At 36.1% G+C, this 22,534-nt stretch overlaps 1 protein-coding gene across 1 annotated transcript; it reads left to right on the forward strand.

The window, feature by feature from the left end:
* The first annotated feature begins 1,008 nt into the window (after positions 1-1,008).
* TDRD15 (tudor domain containing 15) lies at positions 1,009-22,270 on the forward strand. Its single transcript, XM_030800481.1, has 4 exons — positions 1,009-1,069; positions 5,235-5,345; positions 12,733-12,818; positions 15,363-22,270. Exon 4 carries the CDS (start codon positions 15,366-15,368, stop codon positions 21,168-21,170), a length of 5,805 nt encoding a protein of 1,934 aa, XP_030656341.1. The 5' UTR covers positions 1,009-1,069; positions 5,235-5,345; positions 12,733-12,818; positions 15,363-15,365; the 3' UTR covers positions 21,171-22,270.
* Positions 22,271-22,534: the final 264 nt, after the last annotated feature.

A 22,534-nucleotide genomic window follows, 5' to 3' on the forward strand; every position in this document is an offset into this window, starting at 1 on the left:
ATAGACAATAAAGGAGGAAATAGTCGAAAGAAACAGAAAACTTGACACCATCTGTGAGCATGAAACAACTGATGTGGAAGGCAAGATTTTGCCCCACCTAAAATACCTACCCAGATGACTTAATATAGTTAAGTTTCTAATTTTTCAAAGGACAGTTACTTTCTGTCCTTGTTATATAATGTCATATAAATTGCTGCAGAACACAAAAAAATAGAGTTGTATGGCTCATTTTATGAGACTAGTAATTTTTCAAATAAAGTGTTTCTTTTAAAATAATTACAAATTTACAGAACACTTGCAAGAGTAGAAAGAACATGTCCCCTCCCCATTTGAAAGTAAACTGCTGGCATTATGCCCAATAACCCCCGCTACTTTGTCTATTTCCTATAAACAAGGACTTTTCCCTACATAACCCTAACATACCCACTGGGATCAGGAAATTAACACTGTATACATTAATACCACCTAATTCACGGACCAAATTCAAAATTCTCCAAAATAGAGAAATAGAATTAAATTCAATAACTTAAATAAATATCTGATTAACTGGTACTCAATAAGTAGACATTCCTTTCACTAATTCACTGGGGACTCCTGAGTTTCTATCCTGGTAGTTGCAAGATAGATCTGTCTGCATGAACTACAACCCTTGCACAGCCAGGAAGTGGGGTGATACCACCCCAGTGGTCACACCCATATGACAAGCTACATCCTCTCTACCACATTAGCCCATCCAGAGTCTCTCCATGGCCTGTCCCTGAGAGACAGGGCTGTGAGGCTGCCCACCTGGAGCCTAATGCCAGCTTCAAGAACTCCCAGTGGGCACCACCCTTACCAGGCCGCACACAGCCGCCGCCCTCAGGAAGGCAGGGATAGCGTCAGGCGGGACGCTTTGCGCAGCTGCAGGCCTCACCCGCGGCATTCGGCCTTCAAGCCCGCACATGCTCCCTGGGGCCGCTGCGGGATTACGAGGGGGTGGGAACAAGGCCCGAGTCTCCCGCCATCTTGGGCCCTAGCGGTATTTTTCCAGCTCCGGGAAGAGCGGCCTGACCCGCAGCAGAGATTCTTGGTAAAGCCCAGCTCGGCTTATGTATGGTTAGCCTGCTCCAGGTACTATTGGTTTCCATGGTACTTCCCCACTTTTCTCCTCTGACCCACAGGGGCTTTGGCCTCCCAGGGGCGGGCTGCGATCTGAATTCTGTCGTGGGATCTTCAGCTGCTTCTGTTCTCCCTACCTCTAATGGCGGCGGCGGCTCAGACTCAGCCCTCCCACCCGGGAGCAGCAGCCCTTCCTCGAAAAATGCAGTTATCAGAGATGGGAGCACCCAGCATATGGGGTCAATGATGGCTGATCCTAATGCCAAGCTGTGTGTGAGTGTGAGAGAGACCCTAATGCCAGGGTGTGTATGACACAGTGATCCTAATGCCAGGGTGTGTGAGTATGAGAGAAACCCTAATGTCAGACTGCGTGTGTGTGAGAGAGTGATCCTAATGCCAGGGTGTGTGTGTGCGTGTGTGTGTGTGACAGAGTGATCCTAATGCCAGAGCGTGTGTGTGTGTGTGTGTATGTGACAGAGTGATCCTAATGCCAGAGCGTGTGTGTGTGTGTGTATGTGACAGAGTGATCCTAATGCCAGGGTGTGTGTGTGTGTGACAGAGTGATCCTAATGCCAGGGTGTGTGTGTGTGTGTGTGACAGAGTGATCCTAATGCCAGGGTGTGTGTGTGTGTGTGTGACAGAGTGATCCTAATGCCAGGGCGTGTGTGTGTGTGTATGTGAAGAGTGATCCTAATGCCAGGGCGTGTGTGTGTGTGTATGTGAGAGAGATCCTAATGCCAGGGGTGTGTGTGTGTGTGTGTGTGTGTGTGTGTGTGACAGAGTGATCCTAATGCCAGGGCGTGTGTGTGTGTGTGTGTGTGACAGAGTGATCCTAATGCCAGAGCGTGTGTGTGTGTGTGTATGTGACAGAGTGATCCTAATGCCAGGGTGTGTGTGTGTGTGTGTGTGTGTGACAGAGTGATCCTAATGCCAGGGTGTGTGTGTATGTGAGAAACCCTAATGTCAGGGTGTGTGAGTGTGAGAGACATCCTGTCAGGGTGTGTGTGAGAGAGACCCTAATGCCAGGGTGTGTGAGCGTGACTGAGAGATCCTAATATTAGGGGGTGTGAGTGTGAGAGAAATCCTAATGCCAGGGTGTGTGTGTGTGAGGGAGAGACACTAATGTCAGGGTGTGTGTGAGACCGTAATGCCAGGGTGTGTGTGAGTGTGATACCCTAATGCCAGGGTGTGTGTGACTGTGAGAGAAATCTTAATGTCAGGGTGTGTGTGTGAGAGAGACCCTAATGTCAGGGTGTGTGAGTGTGAGACCCTAATGCCAGGGTGTGTGTGATTGTGAGATCCTAATGCCAGGGTGTCTGAGTGTGAGAGAAATCCTAATGTTAGGGTGTGTGTGTGTGAGAAAGAGACCCTAATGTTAGAGTGTGTGAGTGTAAGAGAGACCCTAATGTCAGGGTGTGTGTGTGAGAGAGAAATCCTAATGTCAGGGTGTGTGTGAATGTGAGAGAAATCTTAATTTTAGGATGTGTATGTGAGGGAGAGATCCCAATGCCAGGTTGTGTGTGAGAGCAATCCTAATGCTAGGGTGTGTGTGTGAGAGAGAGCGATCCTAATGCCAGGGTATGTGTGAGAAAGAGATTGTAATGCCATGGTGTGTGTTTGAATTAGATTCCAAGCCAGTGTGTGTGTGAGTGTGTGAGATATAATGCTAGGGTTATGTTAGGAAGAGATCCTAATGCCAGGGTGTGTGTGTGTGTGTGTGTGTGTGTGTGAGAGAGAGAGATCCTAATGCCAAGTTGTGTGTGAGTTGTTGCGTGTGTGTGTGTGTGAGAGAGAGAGAGAGTTAGTGTAGACCAGAAGACATAAAGAGAGTTAAGGTGTGGAGGTGCTTTTCTGAAGAAATTTATTTTTGATGAGTCACTTAATTGTTGTACCACTTTGGTATACATTCAATTTTTCTAACCTTTTGAAGCTCTTTACAGCATGTCAGCTAAAGCAGAGGGTAAAGTGAATTACCTTTTACCCTCTGGAATTCTTTTTCCAGTTCCATCTCCTAATTTATTTGTTTGATACGTACCGTCACACTTTCCTCTATTTGTATATGAACACATATTCATGTATACACGTAATGTATCATTTTAGTGTCTTTTTGTATTACTCTGACCTCCTCCCAAATTGAACAGGATTCTTAAGACCTATTCATCAGAGCCAATAGAAATTTTTTATTAGTAATTACAAATATTAAAATAAGTCCTCTATGAATTATTCTGTTCCTATTAATGAACATTCAGGTTGTGCATGTGTGTGTGTGTGTGTGTGTGTCTTATAGCTTTAGTGAAGTATATCTGAGATATAACAAACTACACATATTTGAAGTGTACAATTTGACATTTGACACATGTATACTCTATGAAACCACTATAAACGACAGCATAAGCATATCTATCACCTTCAAAGGTTTCCTTTGGTCCTACTCCAACCTGCGCTCCCCTTACCCAAGTCAATCACTGATCTTTCTGTTACTATAGATTAAATGGCATTTTCTAGGATTTTATACAAATGGACTCATAAAATGTGTATTCTGCAATTTTGAGAATCACTCATGTTTTTATGAGTATCAGTGTTTCATTCTTTTTTTTTTTTTTCTTTGAGACGGAGTTTCCCTCTTGTTGCCCAGGATGGAGTGCAATGGTGGGACCTCATCTCACCGCAGTCTCCGCCTCCCGGGTTCAAGCGATTCTCCTTCCTCAGCCTCCCGAGTAGCTGGCATTACAGGCATGCGTCACCACGTCCGGCTAATTTTGTATTTTTAGTAGAGACAGGGTTTCTCTGTGTTGGTCAGGCTGATCTCGAACTCCCGACCTCAGGTGATCCGCCTGCCTTGGACTCCCAAAGTGCTGGGGTTACAGCATTCCTTTTTATTGTTGGATAGTTTCCATTTTATGCATTACGGCTATTGTATCGTTCCATTGTTTATTGTGTTGACAAACATTTGGGTTGTTTTGTTTTTGGCTCTTACAAGTAAACTTGCTGTGAACGGTCTCCTACAAGTTTTTGCATGGACATATACTTTCATTTATCTTGAGTAAATACTCGGAAGTGGATTGGCCAGGTCATGTGGAAGGTATATGTATATATTTAACTTCTTTTTAAAGAAGCTTCCAAACTGTTCTCCAAATGTTTGTATCGTTTTACAGTTCTTTCTGAAGTCTGTGACCTTTTCAGTTACTCTATACCCTCACCAATGTTTGGCACGGTTGCCCTTTAATTTCAGCCATTCTAGTGGATGTGAAGTATTATCTTAGTGCGATTTAATTTGCATTTTCTTAGTGACAATGATATTAAGCATGTTTTTCAAATGCTAATTTTCCATCAATAAATCTTCTTTGGTAAAGTGGCTGCTAAATCTTTTACCTATTTTTAAATTGGATTTTTTTTTTTTTTACTATTGAGTTGTAAAAGTTCTTTATATATTTTGGAGACAGGTTCTAGGCTATATGTTTTGTAAGTATTTTCTCACTTTCTGTGGCTTGCCTTTAGGTTTTTTATTGTGTCTGTGGAAGAGCAAAATATTTTAATTTTGATAAACTCTGATGTATTGATTTTGTCCCCCTTTAGTAGTTTGAATTTTTTGTGTCCTATTTAAGACATCTTTGCCAAGTCAAGGTACCTATGATTTTCTATTTTTTTTCTGAGAAGTTTTTTTTTTTTTTTTTTTGAGACGGAGTCTCGCTCTGTGGCCCAGGCTGGAGTGCAGTGGCACAATCTCGGCTCACTGCAAGCTCCGCCTCCCAGGTTCATGCCATTCTCCTGCCTCAGCCTCTCTGAGTAGCTAGGACTGACTACAGGCGCCCGCCACCAAGCCTGGCTAATTTTTTTGTATTTTTAGTAGAGGCGGGGTTTCACCGTGGTCTCGATCTCCTGACCTCGTGATCCGCCCGCCTTGGCCTCCCAAAGTGCTGGGAGTACAAGCGTGAGCCACCGCGCCCGGCCCTCTGAGAAGTTTTATACATTTAGTTCTTATATGTGGGTTTATATTCCGTTTAGCATAAATTTTTGCATATGGTCAGTTTTTTTCCCTCTTTTAAGCGTATGGCAATCCAGCTGTTACAGCATCATTTGTTGAATTGCTGGCACCTTGGTTGAAAATCATTTTATCTCTTATTGACTTTATCTAGGTCTTATTTCTGCATTCTGATCTGTTCCATTGAATTATATTTCCACACCAGTACTACACCAGTACCACAGTGTCTTGAGTGCTGTAACTTTATAATTAGTCTTAAATTCAGGTAAGCATAAGTTCTCAAACTTTAATCTTTTTCAGTTTATTTATTTATAACCTATTTAGACCATTCTGTTCCTTTGCATTTCCATAACAGGTTTAGAATTGCGTTTGAATTTCTACCAAAATGCATCCCAGGATTTTGATTGGGATTATGTCAGTTCTATAGGTGACTCTGGGGAGAATTGATACTTTAAAATTAATTTACATCTTTAATTTCTCTTAGCAGTGTTTTATAGTTTTAATTTTATAAGTGTTTCAATAAACATCTTTAAGCATGTATTCTTATATTCATAAGGATAGATTACCAAGAGTAATCTTGGTATCAAAAGATATGAGGATTTTAAGATTAATGGTACTATAAGTTTACATGACAAAAATATTATAAGAATTTATTCTCTTACCTGGAACCTATGAACTTTCATTCTCCACATCTTCATTTGTTCTGGATATAATCATTCATTTATGTTTTTCCTAGTACAGTACATGGAAGAGGAATTTTCATTTTTCTTTTCCCCATACTAGTAATATGGAACATACTTTTATGTTAAGGATGCTTTTTATCTATATTCCATGTTACAGTTTTTTTTTAAATCTGTCATTTGTCTATTCATATGATATTCTTTTTTTTTTTTTTTTTTTTTTTTGAGATGGAGTCTCGCTGTGTCTCCCAGGCTGGAGTGCAGTGGCGCGATCTTGCCTCACTGCAAACTCCGCCTCCCGGGTTCATGCCATTCTCCTGCCTCAGCCTCCCGAGTAGCTGGGACTACAGGCGCCTGCCAACACGCCCGGCTAATTTTTTGTATTTTTAGTAGAGACGGGGTATCACCGTGTTAGCCAGGATGGTCTCGATCTCCTGACCTCACGATCCACCTGCCTCGGCCTCCCAAATTGCTGGGATTACAGGCATGAGCCACCGCGCCTGGCCTATATTCTTTTTTATATAGGAATTTTAGCATATATGTACCTAACTGTGTTCTTCATTCCTTTTATGGTTTTTGGGTTTCTTTCTTTTTTTTTTTTTTTTTTTTTTTTTTTTTTTTTTTTTTTTGAGACGGAGTCTTGCTCTGTCACCCAGGCTGGAGTGCAGTGGCGCAATCTCGGCTCACTGCAAGCTCCGCCTCCCGGGCTCACGCCATTCTCCTGCCTCAGCCTCTGCGAGTAGCTGGGACTACAGGCGCCCGCCACCACGCCCGGCTAATTTTTTTTTTGTATTTTTAGTAGAGACGGGGTTTCACCGTGGTCTCGATCTCCTGACCTCGTGATCCGCCCGCCTTGGCCTCCCAAAGTGCTGGGATTACAAGCGTGAGCCACTGCGCCCGGCCTGGGTTTCTATCTTTCTTGATTGTCTATCTTATCCTAAAATATTTCAAATGTTTTTCTAAATTTTCTTCTAACTTTATGACATTTTGAAAATAATTTTGTTTCAGTTTTTTTTTCTTCACTGTCAGAGAAGAAATGTATGGCCATTTATAGAGAAATTCAAAGTGGAAAAATCAGAGAGAAGGAAAAAATCACTGTCAATATAATCCATGGGAAAACAAGTGTTTTCTTAAAAAAAAGTTATTATTATTTATTTATTTTTTTGACAGAGTCTTGCTCTCTCTACCAGGCTGGAGTGCAGTGGCAGGATCTCAGCTTACTGCAATCTCTGTTCCCCAGGGTCAAGCCATCCTCCCACCTTAGCCTCCTAAGTAGCTGGGATCAGAGGTGCACGTTACCATGCCCCGCTAATTTTTGTATTTATTGCATTGTGTTACTCCTCCAACAGTTGATGAAATTTTGTATAGTTTTCACTTTTAGTTGTTAGGAATAATGCTACTAAGAATGGTCCTGTCCAAATTTTTGTGTGGATGTGTGTTTTCAGTTTTCTTTGGTCTATATCTAGTAATGGAATTGCTGTTTTAACTTTCTGAGGAATCACCAAACTTTTTGAAAATGGCTGTACTGTTTTACAGGTGCAGATTGCAGGAGGGTTCTAATTTCTCTGCATTCTTGCTAACGCTTGTAATTGTTCGCTTTTTAAAATACAGTCATCCTAGTGTGTCTGGAGTGGCATTTCATTGTAGTTTGTGTTTTCCTAGTGACTAATGATGTTGACTATCTTTTTATATGCTTATTGGCCTTTTGTGTATCTTTTCTGAAGAAATATGTAGTCGAATCCATTGCCTGTGTTTAGATTGCATTGTCTTCCCATTGTTAAGTTTGGGATCTTTACATATATTATGCATCAAGCCACTTATCAGATAGGTGATTTGCAGATATTTTCTGCCATTTTCAGGGTTGACTTCTCACTTTTCTGATGGGTCCTTTGGAGCACAAGTTTTTTGTAAACTTTGATGGTCCAATTGATCTGTTTTTTTATCTTTTGTTACTTGTGCTTTTGGAACCATATTTAAGAAGCCATTGCCTAACACATCTTGATATGTTTTCTGTTCCTTATAGCAATACCTGAAACTGGGTAATATATAAAGAAAAGGAATTTATTTCTTACAGTTATGGAGACTGAGAAGTCCAGGGTCAAGGGGCCACCTCTGGTGAGAGCCTTCTTGCTAGTGGGGACTCTGCAGGTCCTGAGGTGGTACAGGGCATCACATGGACAGGGGGTGAGCATGCTAGTTCAAGTCCTTCTTCCTCTTTTATAAAACCACCAATGCTACTCCCTGATAACCCAATAACCCATGAATGGATTAATTCATTCATAAGGACAGTACCCTCCTGACCTATTCACCCCTATTAAATGTCCCACATCTCAGTGAGTAAGTTGCAATGTGAGTTTTGGAGGTCACAAACATTTAAACCATAGTAGTCATGAAGATTTATTTCAAAATTTTTAAGGAATTGACAGCTTTAGTTCTTACCTGTAGGTTTTTTATCCATTTTCAGTTGCTTTTTGTGCAGATGCTCCTCAGCTTGCAATGAGATTACATCTTGATAAACTCATTGTAAATTGAAAATACTGTAAGCTGAAGATGCATTTAATGCTGGCAACAAAAGAGTTGGTCCCTGACTTAACCATGATTCAACTTAGGATTTTCAATTTCACAATAGTGCGGAAGCAATACACATTCAATAGAAACTGTATCTCCTTTTTAAGTTGTGAGGAGCTCTTAGATTTCTATGGGGTTATGTCCCCAAAAATTCCCTGTAAAGCTGAAAAATCTGAGGTCGAACCATCGTAAGTCTGAGAACATCTTGTGTATATTGTGTGAGGTCGGGGTCTGACTTCATTCTTTTGCATGTGGGTATCCATTTTTTTTCAGGACCATTTATTGAAAATATTATTTCCCCATGAATAAACTTGGCATCTTGTCAATGTTTACCTTTTTCAGTGTGTTAATGTTGACACTGATGGTGCAAAAGCAATGGTGGGAAAAACTGCTGGCACCTCGCTGTGAATCAAGGCAATGGCACCAAACTATTGGTAGTCATTGTATTATTTACTACCAAACACTTGCAATAAAAAAGGTGGCAGTTTCACTTTAAAATGTCCTTGATCTAGCAGTAAAAATGAATGATATTAAAGCATGATCCTTGAAAATATGTCTTGTTAATATTCCATGTGATGAAATGGGAGGTACTCATAAAAGCACTCCTGTTGATACTGAACTGTGCAGATCAACTCTAGGAAAAGCATTTGATGTAACTATTTGAGGTGCAAACCAGTGTAGCAAACTGAGTCAGATTTGGGTACTTTGCACATTGAAGCAAGCTCCTCACTTTAAGGAAAACAACTGACAGTATTTGTCAATGATAAAATCCAAGTTTTAAAGCAAAAATTAGAAAAGTCAGGAAAGTGATGTCTGCCATTTTGAGTTTGATGGTATCCCCAAATTTGATGACTTTTCTGATGAGATTGCTGGTGATACCAATCAATTTTGTTTGGGGATGTTAGGTAATGTAATATGTCGACATATGGAAGATCTGTACATCTAACCAATATTTTCAAATTAATCCATGTGATATAAAATCATGCATACTTAAAAATTTCAAAGTACAAGATAGGTAGGCCAGTGGATTTTAAGATAATACAAAAAGTTCCCTTATGATTTTATATTCCACATTGTAAACTAACTTCAAAGAAACTACTACTTATTGAGTTGTTGTGCATATCAAAGAAGAATGTCTTCAGTTATATGCAAAAGCTTTTAACGTTCTCCAACTCGTATCTGTGTATAGCTAGATTTTCTTCACATCTTTCACCCAGAATAGCCTATTGCAACACATTGAATGTAGAAGCAGATATGAGAATCCAGCTTAATTTCTATTAAGCAGACATTGAAGAAATCTGTAAAAATTATAAAACCATGTCACTTTTCACTAATCTTTTGATTTTAAGAAATATAATCATCTCTCATGAAAAGATCTGTGTTTTTAGTGGGTTTAGTATTTTTAAATGAATTAAATATATTTTAAATTTCTATTTTTATTTCTAAAATGATAAACATTGGTAGATATAAGTCACATAAATGAAAACTCTTTGAGATCTTCAATGATTTATAGGACTATAAATGTGTCCTGAGAACAAAGGTTTGAGAACCTCTAGTTTAATAGAACTTTTTTGTTGCTTTTGGTAGAGAGAGTAGGGAGGGGCTAGGGACTATTAAGTTTGTGGGAGGTTACAGTTTTAATTAGAGTAGTCAGGGAATGCTTCACCTAGAAGGGGATCTTCTGACCAAAACTTGGAGAAAGTGAGGAAGCAAGCTGTGCTCTGACAGCAGTTAAGCCCAAAGCCCAGAGGTGAAGAGATTCACAGAATGTCAAGGGAGGAATTGCAGCTTCAGTGTAATAAGTGATGGGAGTGTAATAGGAAATAAGGCAAGAGAAAACATGGGAGGTTTTGGTGGTGCTGGTGGTGATGGTTAGCTCTTTTGGACTTCATAAAGCCATTTTTGATGGCTTTAGTTTTCACTCAGTAAAACTAGAAGCCACTGATTTTTTTTTCTCTCTTAACATATTGTATCTTATATTTTAAAAAGATCACTCTGGTTACAATGCTAAGAATATTCACAGGTTGGGATAGGATGGAGTTAAGGCTAAAAGACTAGTGAGGAAGGTAGTATTACAGATGACAGAAGAAGATAGTTTAGACCAGGATTGTGGCAGCAGAATTGCAAGTGTCAGATTTTTATATGCTCTGGAGATGAACCCAGTAGAATTTCCTGGTGGATTGTGAGTGGAATGATAGTGGAGTCATAGATGATGAAGATATTTGGCTTGAGAAAATCCTTTATGCAGTAAATTAAATTGATTTGAATGTTGTTTATAGCTTCATTTTTTGCCTATAATTAACGAAATTAATATATTAAAAAAATTTTATGACCTCCAGGTTTTGTCTCCTAAAAGATGTCTCCCTTAGTAAGATTAGAAAAATATTCTTGTATTTTCTTCTAATTCTTTTAGGTAGTTTTAATAAATTAGTTCTTTTATCTACCTGGTATTTATTTTTGCTCTCACTAAAGCAGAGTTTGTCAAATTCAGAACTGTTGACATATTGGGCTGAATAATTCTTTGTTTGTGTAAGGGTGTGCTCCGCTGTGCATTATAGGATATTCAGCGGCATCCCTGGCTTCTACCCACTAGATATTGGTAGCACTCACTTCCTACCTCAGTTAAGACAACTAAATGTATTTCCAGATGCCCCCAAATGTTCCCTTGGGGAAAAAATTGCTCCTGGTTGTGAACTTCAGTAAAGAATGTTAAAAAAAATGAAACCCCGATTCTGAAATATGCATACTCAAATAGTATATCCAGTTTTATTTTCATCACATCAGTGTCATTAACAAGGTGAATCTAGAAACTATTCTGAATATATGGAAAAGATGGGAGGAGGAAAACCAAAGCACAGATCCTTCAACTTGCAGTCTTTTGGAACATAGTAACCTTGCCAGAATACTGGCCAGAGTTTGAGCAGAATGACCTTAAATTTTGAAAAAGGAATAATTATTAAGCACATTCTGTCCCAGAATGGTGCTTTGCTTGTTTGTTTTTGTGGGTTTTTTTTCTTTTGTATTTGCATCTTTCATTTTTATTATGGCTCTTGTGCATGATTATGTACTTTAGTTGAAACAACAGTGTAAAGCAGTGGAAATGAAATAATGTACATAGTGAACTGGACTGATAATCAGAAAACCTAATCAGAAACCTAAATCTCTTTTTAGATTTCAACTTTGATCAATTTCGGTTTCAGTTGATCTTCACTTCTGTGGTCCGAAAAATGAAGAACCTTGTTGTGAAGATCAGTTAAACTAGTGTACTAAAAACCTTTAAAAAATTTAAAGGATTATAAGGAGTTATTAATACAAGGAACTATTATTTTACCTGCTTTAAGATTGTTGACAAAATTTATATTTAAAACTTAAAATTGTATCATAGTTCTAGACCTGTATGTTGAAATACTAGTCACTAACCACATATAGCTATTGAGCATTTGAAATAATGGTTAGTCCAAATTGAAATGTATGCTAAGTGTAAAATGTACACCATAGTTTGAAGATTTAGTATTAAAAAGAAATCAAATATCATAATAATTTTATGTTGATTACATGTTGAAATGATAATAGTTTGGATATATTGAGTTAAAATAGATTATGAAAAGTAATTTCATTTGTCTCTTTAATTACTTTTAAATGGTATTACTGGATTGCTTTATATATATGGCTCAATTGTGTTTCTAGTGGACTTTACTGGTCTGGACTTGTTTGATGTTAATTTATAGAAGATGAACTCCAATGAGTGCCATTATCTATAATATATATTCTATAGAATCAGGCATTTTAGTATAGAAAGGGTTTTCTCTATCAATTTTAATAGTATTTGTAGATTATAGTTTCCTCAAACCTCAGGGGAACTGTGTTGATGTATATTTTTTATTTAGATTTAATTCAGGTGTTTGGGAACTTTGGATTTAAATTGGATTTTTTAAAATATAATTTTTATATAAAACATTCAAATATTATATAGTAAATTTAAAAGCAGAAAAGAGCACTAGTTAGTGCCGTTAGATTAACTCATTGATTATTCAAGTTGTGGCTCCCCCATATTTTTGTTTGACTCTATCTGTGTTGGATCATGTATGATTTTGGAAGCAGGTAGACTGTTTCATATTTGTGAGCCTGATTTTCTTGATACTGTGCTATCAGACATCATAATAAGTCAAATTATATGATGAGGCTGCTATTGGCTTGTGTTTAATAGAATAACTTTATTAGTCTCATTTACTGACTTCACAATTAAATTTTATAAACATATGAAATTGTTAGAACACTAATGAATCCATTTTATAGGTATTTTGATTTTTGCAAAAATTATCTTTCGCATTTTACATTTTAAGATTTCTGCTACAGAAAAATGGTTTGAAAAATCCTAATTTAATTAAACTTTTCATTTTACAGATTTAGAGTCTGATTCTAAGGAAAAATAGTTTCCCAAATTTCACACAATTAATTGAGTACTGATATCTGAATCCTGTGTATACAGTGTAAGTACTTTCTGTGATATAGTAATCTTCTAAGGATTATCATATTTGAGTAGGGATTGGATCTAGAACATCTTGATTTAAATTATGTCTTTAAAATAATACATTTGTTCATTGTGTAAAATAATTAGTTTTACATTTTATATATAAATAATTATATATATAAATAATAGTTTGGTTCTAAATTTTATATATAATATAAAAATATGTATTAAATATAAATATTATATATTTATATATTTATATATAAGGTATAATAAGATATATATACATATTTTTATATATAAAAATATATATAATAAAAAAGATGTATATATATACACCTGAATTTTCTTTGAATTATTTTCATTTGGTCTTTAGATGCAAAAGGGTAGGAGCTTTGTCCATGACACTGGGAACTTTCTTCATGACCCTATTGAGTAAGCATTGTAGAGGCAGGTGAAAGAGTTTGACTGACATCCACAGGATAGGTTATGCTGTCTACCTGATGAAGAATTTTTTTTCATTGTGGGGCCCTCTGGTGAGCATCACATGGGACCTAAAATTTTCCTATGTGCCAATTTATAGAGGCTCATTCACATACCTTTTCTTCAGACGTTTTTGTAATAAGTCTTCAAGTCTTGTTCCTTCAGCATTCCTAATCATCCTGCGGAAACTATTAGCCATTGCGTATTAATATGCATAGGTTATTAACTCAAGCAATTTCTTCTTTAGGCAAAGTAGATGTAATGGTAGGTCTTTCTACTGTGAAGATTTTCTTTCATTTCTTAGTCTGCCACCCTACCCCCATCCCCACCCCCCCACCCGGGTTGGGGTGTAATGCCTCAGCAATCTATATCTGGATTTTACTGGCATTAAGTGAGAGCCATGTATAAACCAGATGTTTACCCCCTCTGATGTGAAATTCCCCAGGAGGCCATCTGTATTGTTTGAGGGAGAGATAGTGACGTGGAGGAGTAGGTTTTTGATAGTTTGAGTAACCTATTTAAAAACTTCCTTGTGCCTTTGGGCTTGGTTGTCTTATATGTACTTTATATACCACCTCTGTTTAATGAAGGAGATCTTCTGAGTACATCTACTTTTTATACATAAAAAAGGGTGGCATGGTTCCTGAAAGATATATGTAAATTTTTTCTTTCCCATATGCCCATGTGAATGGTCACAGGGCCCTTTAGGTGAATGCCAGGAAGACAGTTTTGGTATAATCCAGTATAGGATTCTTTGAGAGTACCTGGTTGTCTCTTCATGTGAGGAATTAATGGGGCTATAAACTGAGTAAAGTGTGGGAATTAGGTGAAGGCCTGTGACTAAATAATGAAAACATTTAGACTTTGGTGAGACTTTATATTCTGTCCCTGCATACTCCTCTTTCATCTTTTTATCTTTTTCCTCTGAGCTTTGGGGTATTCTGTCAAAATTTTCTTCTAATTTATCTTTATTTTAGGTTTTATTTTCCCATTATACTTTTAAATCTATCATGTGTGTATAGTTCATCCTAATATCAGTTGTAATATTTTCACCTTTTGACCTTTTTGAGAACAGGACTTTGCTATTCTTTCAGTACATCTATTTCTATGGAGTAGCATTTCCTTGGTTTCTTTTAAGAGGTTCCCTCATTTTTGGGGAGAAGGCATCCAATGTTTTTCTCTTACTTATCCTCATAGAAATAAATTAATGCCTGTCAACTGTTAACTCAGAGTCAAGGAAGAGTTGAGCTGTATCCTGTCACAGTAGATGATGGTTCTTGCCTGAAATTGGGGATTATTTATATTTCTTGAATATTTGCCTTACTTTTAGAATCCTAAAAATCCACAGATTAGCTATGGTAGAAAATTTTGCCTTGATGCTATACATTCCTTCCCTTTTCCACTTATTGTAGCCAGTCATGCCAGTGATAAGGTCTGGATATACCTAACCTACTTCAGTGTCTTTCTATGCTTAGCTTCCCTTAGTGGTGTCCAGGTCTCAGCTGATTTCCCTCAATCAAAGATGAATCCCGGGGTTGCATAATGATGTTGATAGAGTCCAAATATTGTGAATTCAGCACGGAGTGGGGAGGGCAAACAGTGTGCCCCTTTTTGGTTCACCATCTGCCCTTTCTTCTAGCACTCACCTCTTCGCGTTATAGGTTGTTGGAAAGAGTCTGCATGAAGGAAAGTGGTTGTCTCACAGGAGGAGAAGGAGGTCCCCAATGAGGCTAATTTGGCTCCTTTCATTACACCACATTTGTCCAATATCCAGCTGGAATTTGTAAAGTTTCTGGAAAATAAAGGTTGCTCCTCCCTGTTTTCCAGTGATGGTATTCTTCCTATTTAAAAAAATGTTTTTGTAATTATTTCAATGAAAAATTTTGAAAGTATAGAAAGCAGTGAATGTTAGATTTTATTTCACCAGCATCTTATTCGATGTGTATAATTTTTATCAACATGTTTAAATTTGATAAAATACAGGCATATAATTATTTTTAGTTTTATATTTATATGCCAAACATAAGGCTAATTGCAGTTAACTTTGATAGCTAATGAGTAATTATTATTTGCTTTTTAGAAAATGGATTCTACATCTCTCTTACCAACATTTTTAGATGTGGATCTGACAATATCACATATTAAATGTCTTCCCAAAGATATTCTGGTGAAATTTCAAGGCATAAATAATAATGCATGTGAGTTTGACTACCACATATTGCAGAGAGAAATACAACACACTCCAAAAGTGAAAAATAATGTGGAAATTGATGAATTTTGTTTGGTGAAAGAAAGAGTATCTGGAGAATGGCTAAGAGGAAGAGTCGTTGAAAAGAAAAATGAACTCTATACAGTGCTCCTCATAGATCGTGGAGAAGAACTAAGAGTTGCTGGTCCACAGATTGCTTCAGCCTGTGGCGATTTATTTGAGCTACCGCCACGGGTAGTGTTTGGTATTTTTGCGAATATACTACCAGTTGGGGAAAAATGGTCCCCTAAAGCTTTGAATTATTTCAAGTCATTAGTAGGAATACAAGTGAAAGGTTATGTGCAAGCTATTTTACCTCTGCAAATGTTTCTTTTTGATGTGCCAAAAATTATATCTCAGGCTCTCAAGTTACAATTAGGAAGACTTGTTGATGGAGATTCATTTCGTCTTATTGTGGAAATGTTAGAAGAATTCCCTCAACAAATGCCAGATTTATTGCAACATAAAAGGCCTGAATTGTCATTAGGTAATAAAGATACTTCACTTGATATTCAACATGTTCTGGATAAGTTGCAGCCATCTTTGTCAGTAGGAAGTACTGAAAGTCTAAAGGTATCATCTGCATTGAGCCCAAGTAAATTTTATTGTCAGTTAATTAAATGGACTCCAGAGCTAGAAAACTTGACAGCACATATGACTTTGCATTATGATACTGTCTGTCAAGAAACTAGTCCCACGTGTGATAATTTTGGACTACTTTGTGTTGCCAGAAGGCGAAATGGACAGTGGCATAGAGGAATTATTCAGCAGCTCTTGCCCCCAAATCAAGTAAAAATTTGGTTTATGGATTATGGCAGTAGTGAGGCTATACCCTCAATTTATGTAAAGAAACTTAAACAGGATTTTATTTTAGTGCCATTATTTTCATTTCCATGTTCTCTGACATGTTTGCACAGTCCAGATAGAGATGCAAGAACATTTCAACTGAGTATATTTAAACAGGCCTTATTAGGACAAGTGGTATATGCACACATTGATTGGTTCAATAAGGATGAGCGTTTGTATTACGTGACATTACAAACTCAAGAGTTTACAGTTAATTCTAAGTGTCTACTGAAGACTGTAGGCACACAAGTACTTTGTCCGATGTCTGATTCAAAAATCTCCAATATCTTGAGTGAGACAAGTGTGTCTGATGTAAACAGCTTTGCAGTTGAGAGTTTTGTGGGAAATATTGAATGGTCAATAGACTCTCTAAATAAAAAAGGCATTTTAAAAGTAGGTTTTCCCATTAAAACAACAGAAATGGAGATAGAGGCTGCCTACATAGCTTTTATAGCATATGTATTAAACCCATCAAATTTCTGGATACGCACTAATGACCATCAGAATGAATTTCAAGAAATAATGAAAAACATAAACAAATTTTATGACTTGTGTGAAAACGATGAAATGATTCTAAGAAAACCTGAACCTGGATTATTTTGTTGTGCTAGATATAGCAAGGACAGACGTTTTTACAGAGCTGTCGTCACTGAAATTAATGGTTATAAGATTAATGTTTATTTTTTGGATTATGGTAATACTGATTCCATACCATTTTTTGATGTAAAAATTTTGCTTCCAGAATTTTGTGAGTTGCCTGCCTTAGCGATGTGCTGTTCACTTGCACATATATTTCCTGTTGAAGATTTATGGACTAAGGCTGCAATTGATTATTTTAAAAAATTAGTTTTGAACAAAGCAATTTTGCTTCAGGTTATAGCAAAAAAAGATGACAAGTACACTGTAAATATTCAAAGTGTTGAAGCCTCAGAAAATATTGATGTTATCTCTCTTATGTTACAAGCTGGATATGCAGAATATTTTCAAGTAGAACTAGAATGTTTTCCAAAATCTGTAAGTGAATATTCAATGTTAAATTCAAAATCTAAAAACAAAGTTAATATTAAAAAAGTCATATCTGCCCTTCTTGAAGGACCTAAATCTAAAAAGTACCATTCAAATAACCTGGTGGAAAATAACTTGTCTTTGCCAAAGTCCCTAGATATTAATATATCAGAATTAAAAAATCCTTTCACCTTGTCTGTGGGACCTGAGTCATCCTTGCCTTATAAAGAATATATTTTTAGACCAGGAACAGTTCTTGAAGTTAAATGTTCCTGTTATTATGGCCCAGGTGACTTTTCATGCCAGCTCCAATGTAAGTTAGAAGACCTAAAATTACTAATGGAGCAAATTCAGAATTACTATAGTATTCATTCTGATCCTTATGAGATTGGGCAGACTGCTTGTGTTGCTAAGTATTCTGGGAAGTGGTATAGAGCTGCTGTTTTGACTCAAGTATCCACAGAAGTTGACATAGTGTTTGTTGATTATGGTTACCAAAAAAGGGTTTTGATTAAAGATCTGTGTGCAATTAACCCACGTTTTCTCTTGTTAGAAGGCCAAGCCTTCAGATGTTGTCTTAACCATTTTATTGAGCCTGTTAGTTGTAAATTATTCAGTTGGACAAGAAAAGCATTCAGAGACTTGCGGAATTTTATCTCTTCATCTAGAGGGTTATTGACTTGTATCATCTATGCCTTAGTTATTATACATCCAAACCATGTATATAACTTAGTAGATTTACAGTCCTCATTTACTAGTGCAAAAGAATTTCTTATGAATCGTGGCTCTGCTCGGTATATCACATTATCAGAGACATTCCCATCTTTATTTAGTCTTTACAGTTACTGTTATTCTTCCTTTAATATAAAAATTGGAAGTGAAGAAGAAGTATATATATCTCACATATATAGTCCCAAAAAGTTTTATTGCCAGCTTGGCAGAAATAATAAAGATCTAGAGATGATAGAAACAAAAATCACAGAGAGTATTAACCTCAAAAATTGTCCAAAATATGATTCTAATAAAATGAGAGTGTGCATATCTAAGTATGTAGAGGATGGTCTCTCATATAGAGCTTTAGCAGTACCAACAGATTCATCATCTGAGTTTCAAGTCTATTTTGTAGACTTTGGAAATAAGCAATTAGTAGGAGAAAATATGTTGAGGGCCATTTCAGCTCAGTTTCCAGAGTTGTTTTTTACACCTATGCAAGCTATTAAGTGTTTTTTATCAGATCTTAGGGATGTAGATATTCCAGCAGAAATCAGTAGTTGGTTTAAAGACAATTTCTTGGGAAAATCATTAAAGGCGATAATATTGTCCCAGGATTCAGATGGACAGCTTGGTATAGAATTGTATGATGGATCTCAATATATAAATGAGAAAATTAAAGTGTTGCTTCATGCCTATGGAAAAAGACATTGTGACCAAGCATGCTGCATGGAAAAGAGTAATAAAATAAATGAGAATAAGAGATTTACTACTTCTTTGAAAGGCAAAACAGGAAACAACTATCACCATAATGTGATAAATAAAACTAGTCCAGGAACATATTCTGAAAGAAAAATAGATCAATTGATGCCTCCCAAAAATATACATGCCAGGTTTTTGAAGCCATCAGTTTGTTATAAAATGGAACCTGTGTCAAAAAACAAAATGAAGAATTATTTGAATGATGGGCTTAAAGGTATAAAAATTGTCCCTGGAGCTGCACATGTTCTTGAGAACAGGGGTGTGGGCCAAAAATCAGTAAAGGTTGTATCACAGTCTTTTATCAGAGCATTAAATCAAACAACCTCACAAAACCCATATAACCTTATTAGGCCACAAATCAAAGACCTTCCTCAACCGCAAATTTATTTGAATGCCAAAGTTAAAGGGTATGTATCTAATATCAGTAATCCAGGAAGTTTCCATATTCAGCTTGCTGAGAATGAAAGTTTAATTATCAGACTTGCTGATGCTCTAAATGCAACAGCAAGGAGATTGAGAGAGAGAAAATCAGTTAAACTTCTAGTGGGAGATCTTGTAGTTGCAGAATATTCTGGTGACAATGCCATTTACAGGGCAGTTATTAAGAAAATTTTGCCAGGAAATTCTTTTGAAGTGGAATTTATTGACTATGGTAACTCTGCAATAGTAAACATATCTAAAATTTATGAACTTCAGAGGGAATTTTTAACTGTTCCTCAGCTAGGAATCCATGCTTTTCTTAGTGGAGTAAAATGGAATGGGCCTGATGAAATATGGGATGACAAAACTGTGGATTATTTTACTTCGAAAATATATAACAAAACAGTTTATTGTGAATTTTTGAAAAAGCATGATCAGAAATGGGAAGTAAATATGATTTGTGATGAAAGATGTGTCATTAATGAACTACTGAAATGGAAAGCATGTTCAAAACTGCAGAAGTCAGCATTGCAAATGCCTCAGGTTCTCTCTCAAAAGGTGAGCCCAGGTGATAATGAAATGAAGAAAGGAAAATCAAATGAATCTGAAGGTTCTATGAATTTGAACCAACAGCTGTTTAAAATTCCTTTGGAAGAATTCAAACCTGGACAACTTGAAAAAGCTGAAATGCTTAATGTTTCAAAAAGTGGAAGATTTTATGTGAAGTTATCCAAAAATAAAAAAATTTTATCAGATTTAATAGTATTAATTACCAAAGAAGAAAAAAAATCCCCTTTTTTATCAATGGAAAGTATTGAAAAAGGTGTAGAATGCTTGGCAAAATCTAAAAATACCTTGAAATGGCATCGATCAAAAGTAGAAGAAAAGTATGTTGATGATAAAGTACTTGTTTTTTTAGTAGATTGTGGTATCTATGAAATAGTGCCTGTATGTAATACCAAGCTGCTTAGTAATGAAATAAGAAATATTCCTAGACAAGCTGTACCTTGTAAATGGATTTGGTTTGAAAATTCTAAGAACATGTCATTTGAGTGCTTATGTGCTGATTTGGAAATAAATATTCTTTTCCTGAAATATTTAGATGCTGTTTGGGAAGTAGAAATTTTGGTCGATGACCTGTTACTTTTGGAATACTTAAATTTGAATACAGTTCTTGTTGAAGAAAACAAACTTAGACCTGCAGAACTTGTTTACAACATTGAATCTAAGACTCTTGTATCATCATGTGCAATAAAATCATTTACTTGGGTTCAATTCCAAAATGATAGGCAGTATTCTGGTATTGCAACTGCTGTTTCTGATCCATCAGACTTCAGTATTCAGTTAGAAGATTTCTTTGACATAATGAAATATCTTTTTATGTTGCTTTCTGATCTACCGGAGACCTTACAAACATTGCCTCAGGAGTTCATAATTCCCGGTTCTAGTTGTTTGTTCAAAGATAAATCGGAAGATCTGTGGAATAGAGTAGAAATTTCTGAAGTCTCACCTCAGTCTTTATGTCTTGTGTTGATTGACTATGGATTTTCTTTTTATATACATTATTCAGAAATTATGAATCTTAAAGTTGTTCCTGAGGAACTTTTGAATTTGCCAAGGCTGAGTTATCCATGTATTTTATATGGTATCTTACCTGCTAAAGGAAAGCATTGGAGTGAAGAAGCCAAAAGCTTTTTTCGAGATTTCCTAAGTAAACCAGACTTAGTTTTTCAGTTTAGGGAATATCATTCTGAAACAAGACTGAAAGTAGATGTCATTCATGAGAAAAACAATTTGGCAGATATATTAGTTGCATCTGGTCTCGCAACTTATTCTGAAGATTCAGCTCATCTTGATGCAATTACTGCTACTGAATCTACTAAAAATCCAATATAAATTACAGAGTAAGCCTATTTTCCCATTGTTAGATCAAAATTGTTACAAAAAACAAAATATAAATTTTACATACACTGAGAAACAAAAGTATAAACAGAAATCTACAAAGAGGAAAGATGTAAGAACCTCTTAAGGAAAATTCGTATTAGTAAAAGATCACATTCTAGAAGTTTAACAGTGAGAAAGAAAGTTGGTAGTGGAAAACATTTCCAAAATACCATTTTGTTTGATACACGTACAACAACTTCATTTTGGGAACTGCCTGATGGTTTGAAGAACAGCAGTTATGTTGAAGACATTTTTGAAAAACTACCAACTGAAGAAATACAGGAAAATAAGACATGAACTTGAGAACAGCAGTAAAAACATTGCATGATAATGAAAAAAAAAAAAAACAGAAGAACACTTGAAAGGTAAATAGACATTTTTATAAAGTAGATTATTTTCCGTAGATTCTTTTTATTTGATTCTTTAAAAGTCTTTCATGTACTAACATCCAAATTGAAAATATATTGCAGGAAAACTTACTAGAAAATCTGGATAAACGGATGAACTGGAAGTGGCCACTATGATTATAAAATGTTGGTTCACTATCTTTACATTTTTTGAATGGTGAAGTTTTTAGAATGTAGTGAAAGATTTTAACCACACATGCATGCACACACGCATGACATTTCACAAATAATTTCAAGGGTTTCATAAAACTCCTAAATGTCTGTAGATCTCATGTTAACAAATCTTGCTATTATTAGTGAGCTTCCTACGCTCATTTTGAAGAATCATTTTTCTGTTACATATAGTTTTATATCATATGAAATGTCTTTAGGTCTTTTGAGTGTGCTTCTAGCATATTTTTCAACCAGATAAATTTATAAATAAACTGACTCTAGCATATTTTCTCTTAAATCTTTTAGATGTCAAACTGATTCTAAAATATTGTTAAGATTTTAATATTTTATGCACTACAGTATTGTCTGATTTTGTTTATCCACATTAAATTTATTTTCTGTATGGATTAGTTACTGAGGATTTTGTAGGCTGTAAAGAATGTTCCCCGGCAAATGTTTGTTTTGACTTTATAAATAAATTGTATATTATTCCACATTCTGTGTTATAACTAATGTCATAACAGGCTGTACTCTTTCAGTAAGTGGAAATGTCTTGTTTTTATTGATGTAATGTTAGAAGGTATTTTATTTGATTTTTACCTAGATGTTTTATAGTGAATTGATAAATGCTTTACAATTGGCCCCCTTTTCTATCTAATTTTTTAATCTTTCCTGATAGCAGTAGTGGTTACAGTAGCAATAGAAACATTTACCAGATTTTGAGTGCTTATTCTGCTTCAGGCACTGTCCCAAGAG

This window comes from Nomascus leucogenys, chromosome 19 (assembly GCF_006542625.1).
Source record: "Nomascus leucogenys isolate Asia chromosome 19, Asia_NLE_v1, whole genome shotgun sequence".
NCBI lineage: Eukaryota > Metazoa > Chordata > Mammalia > Primates > Hylobatidae > Nomascus > Nomascus leucogenys.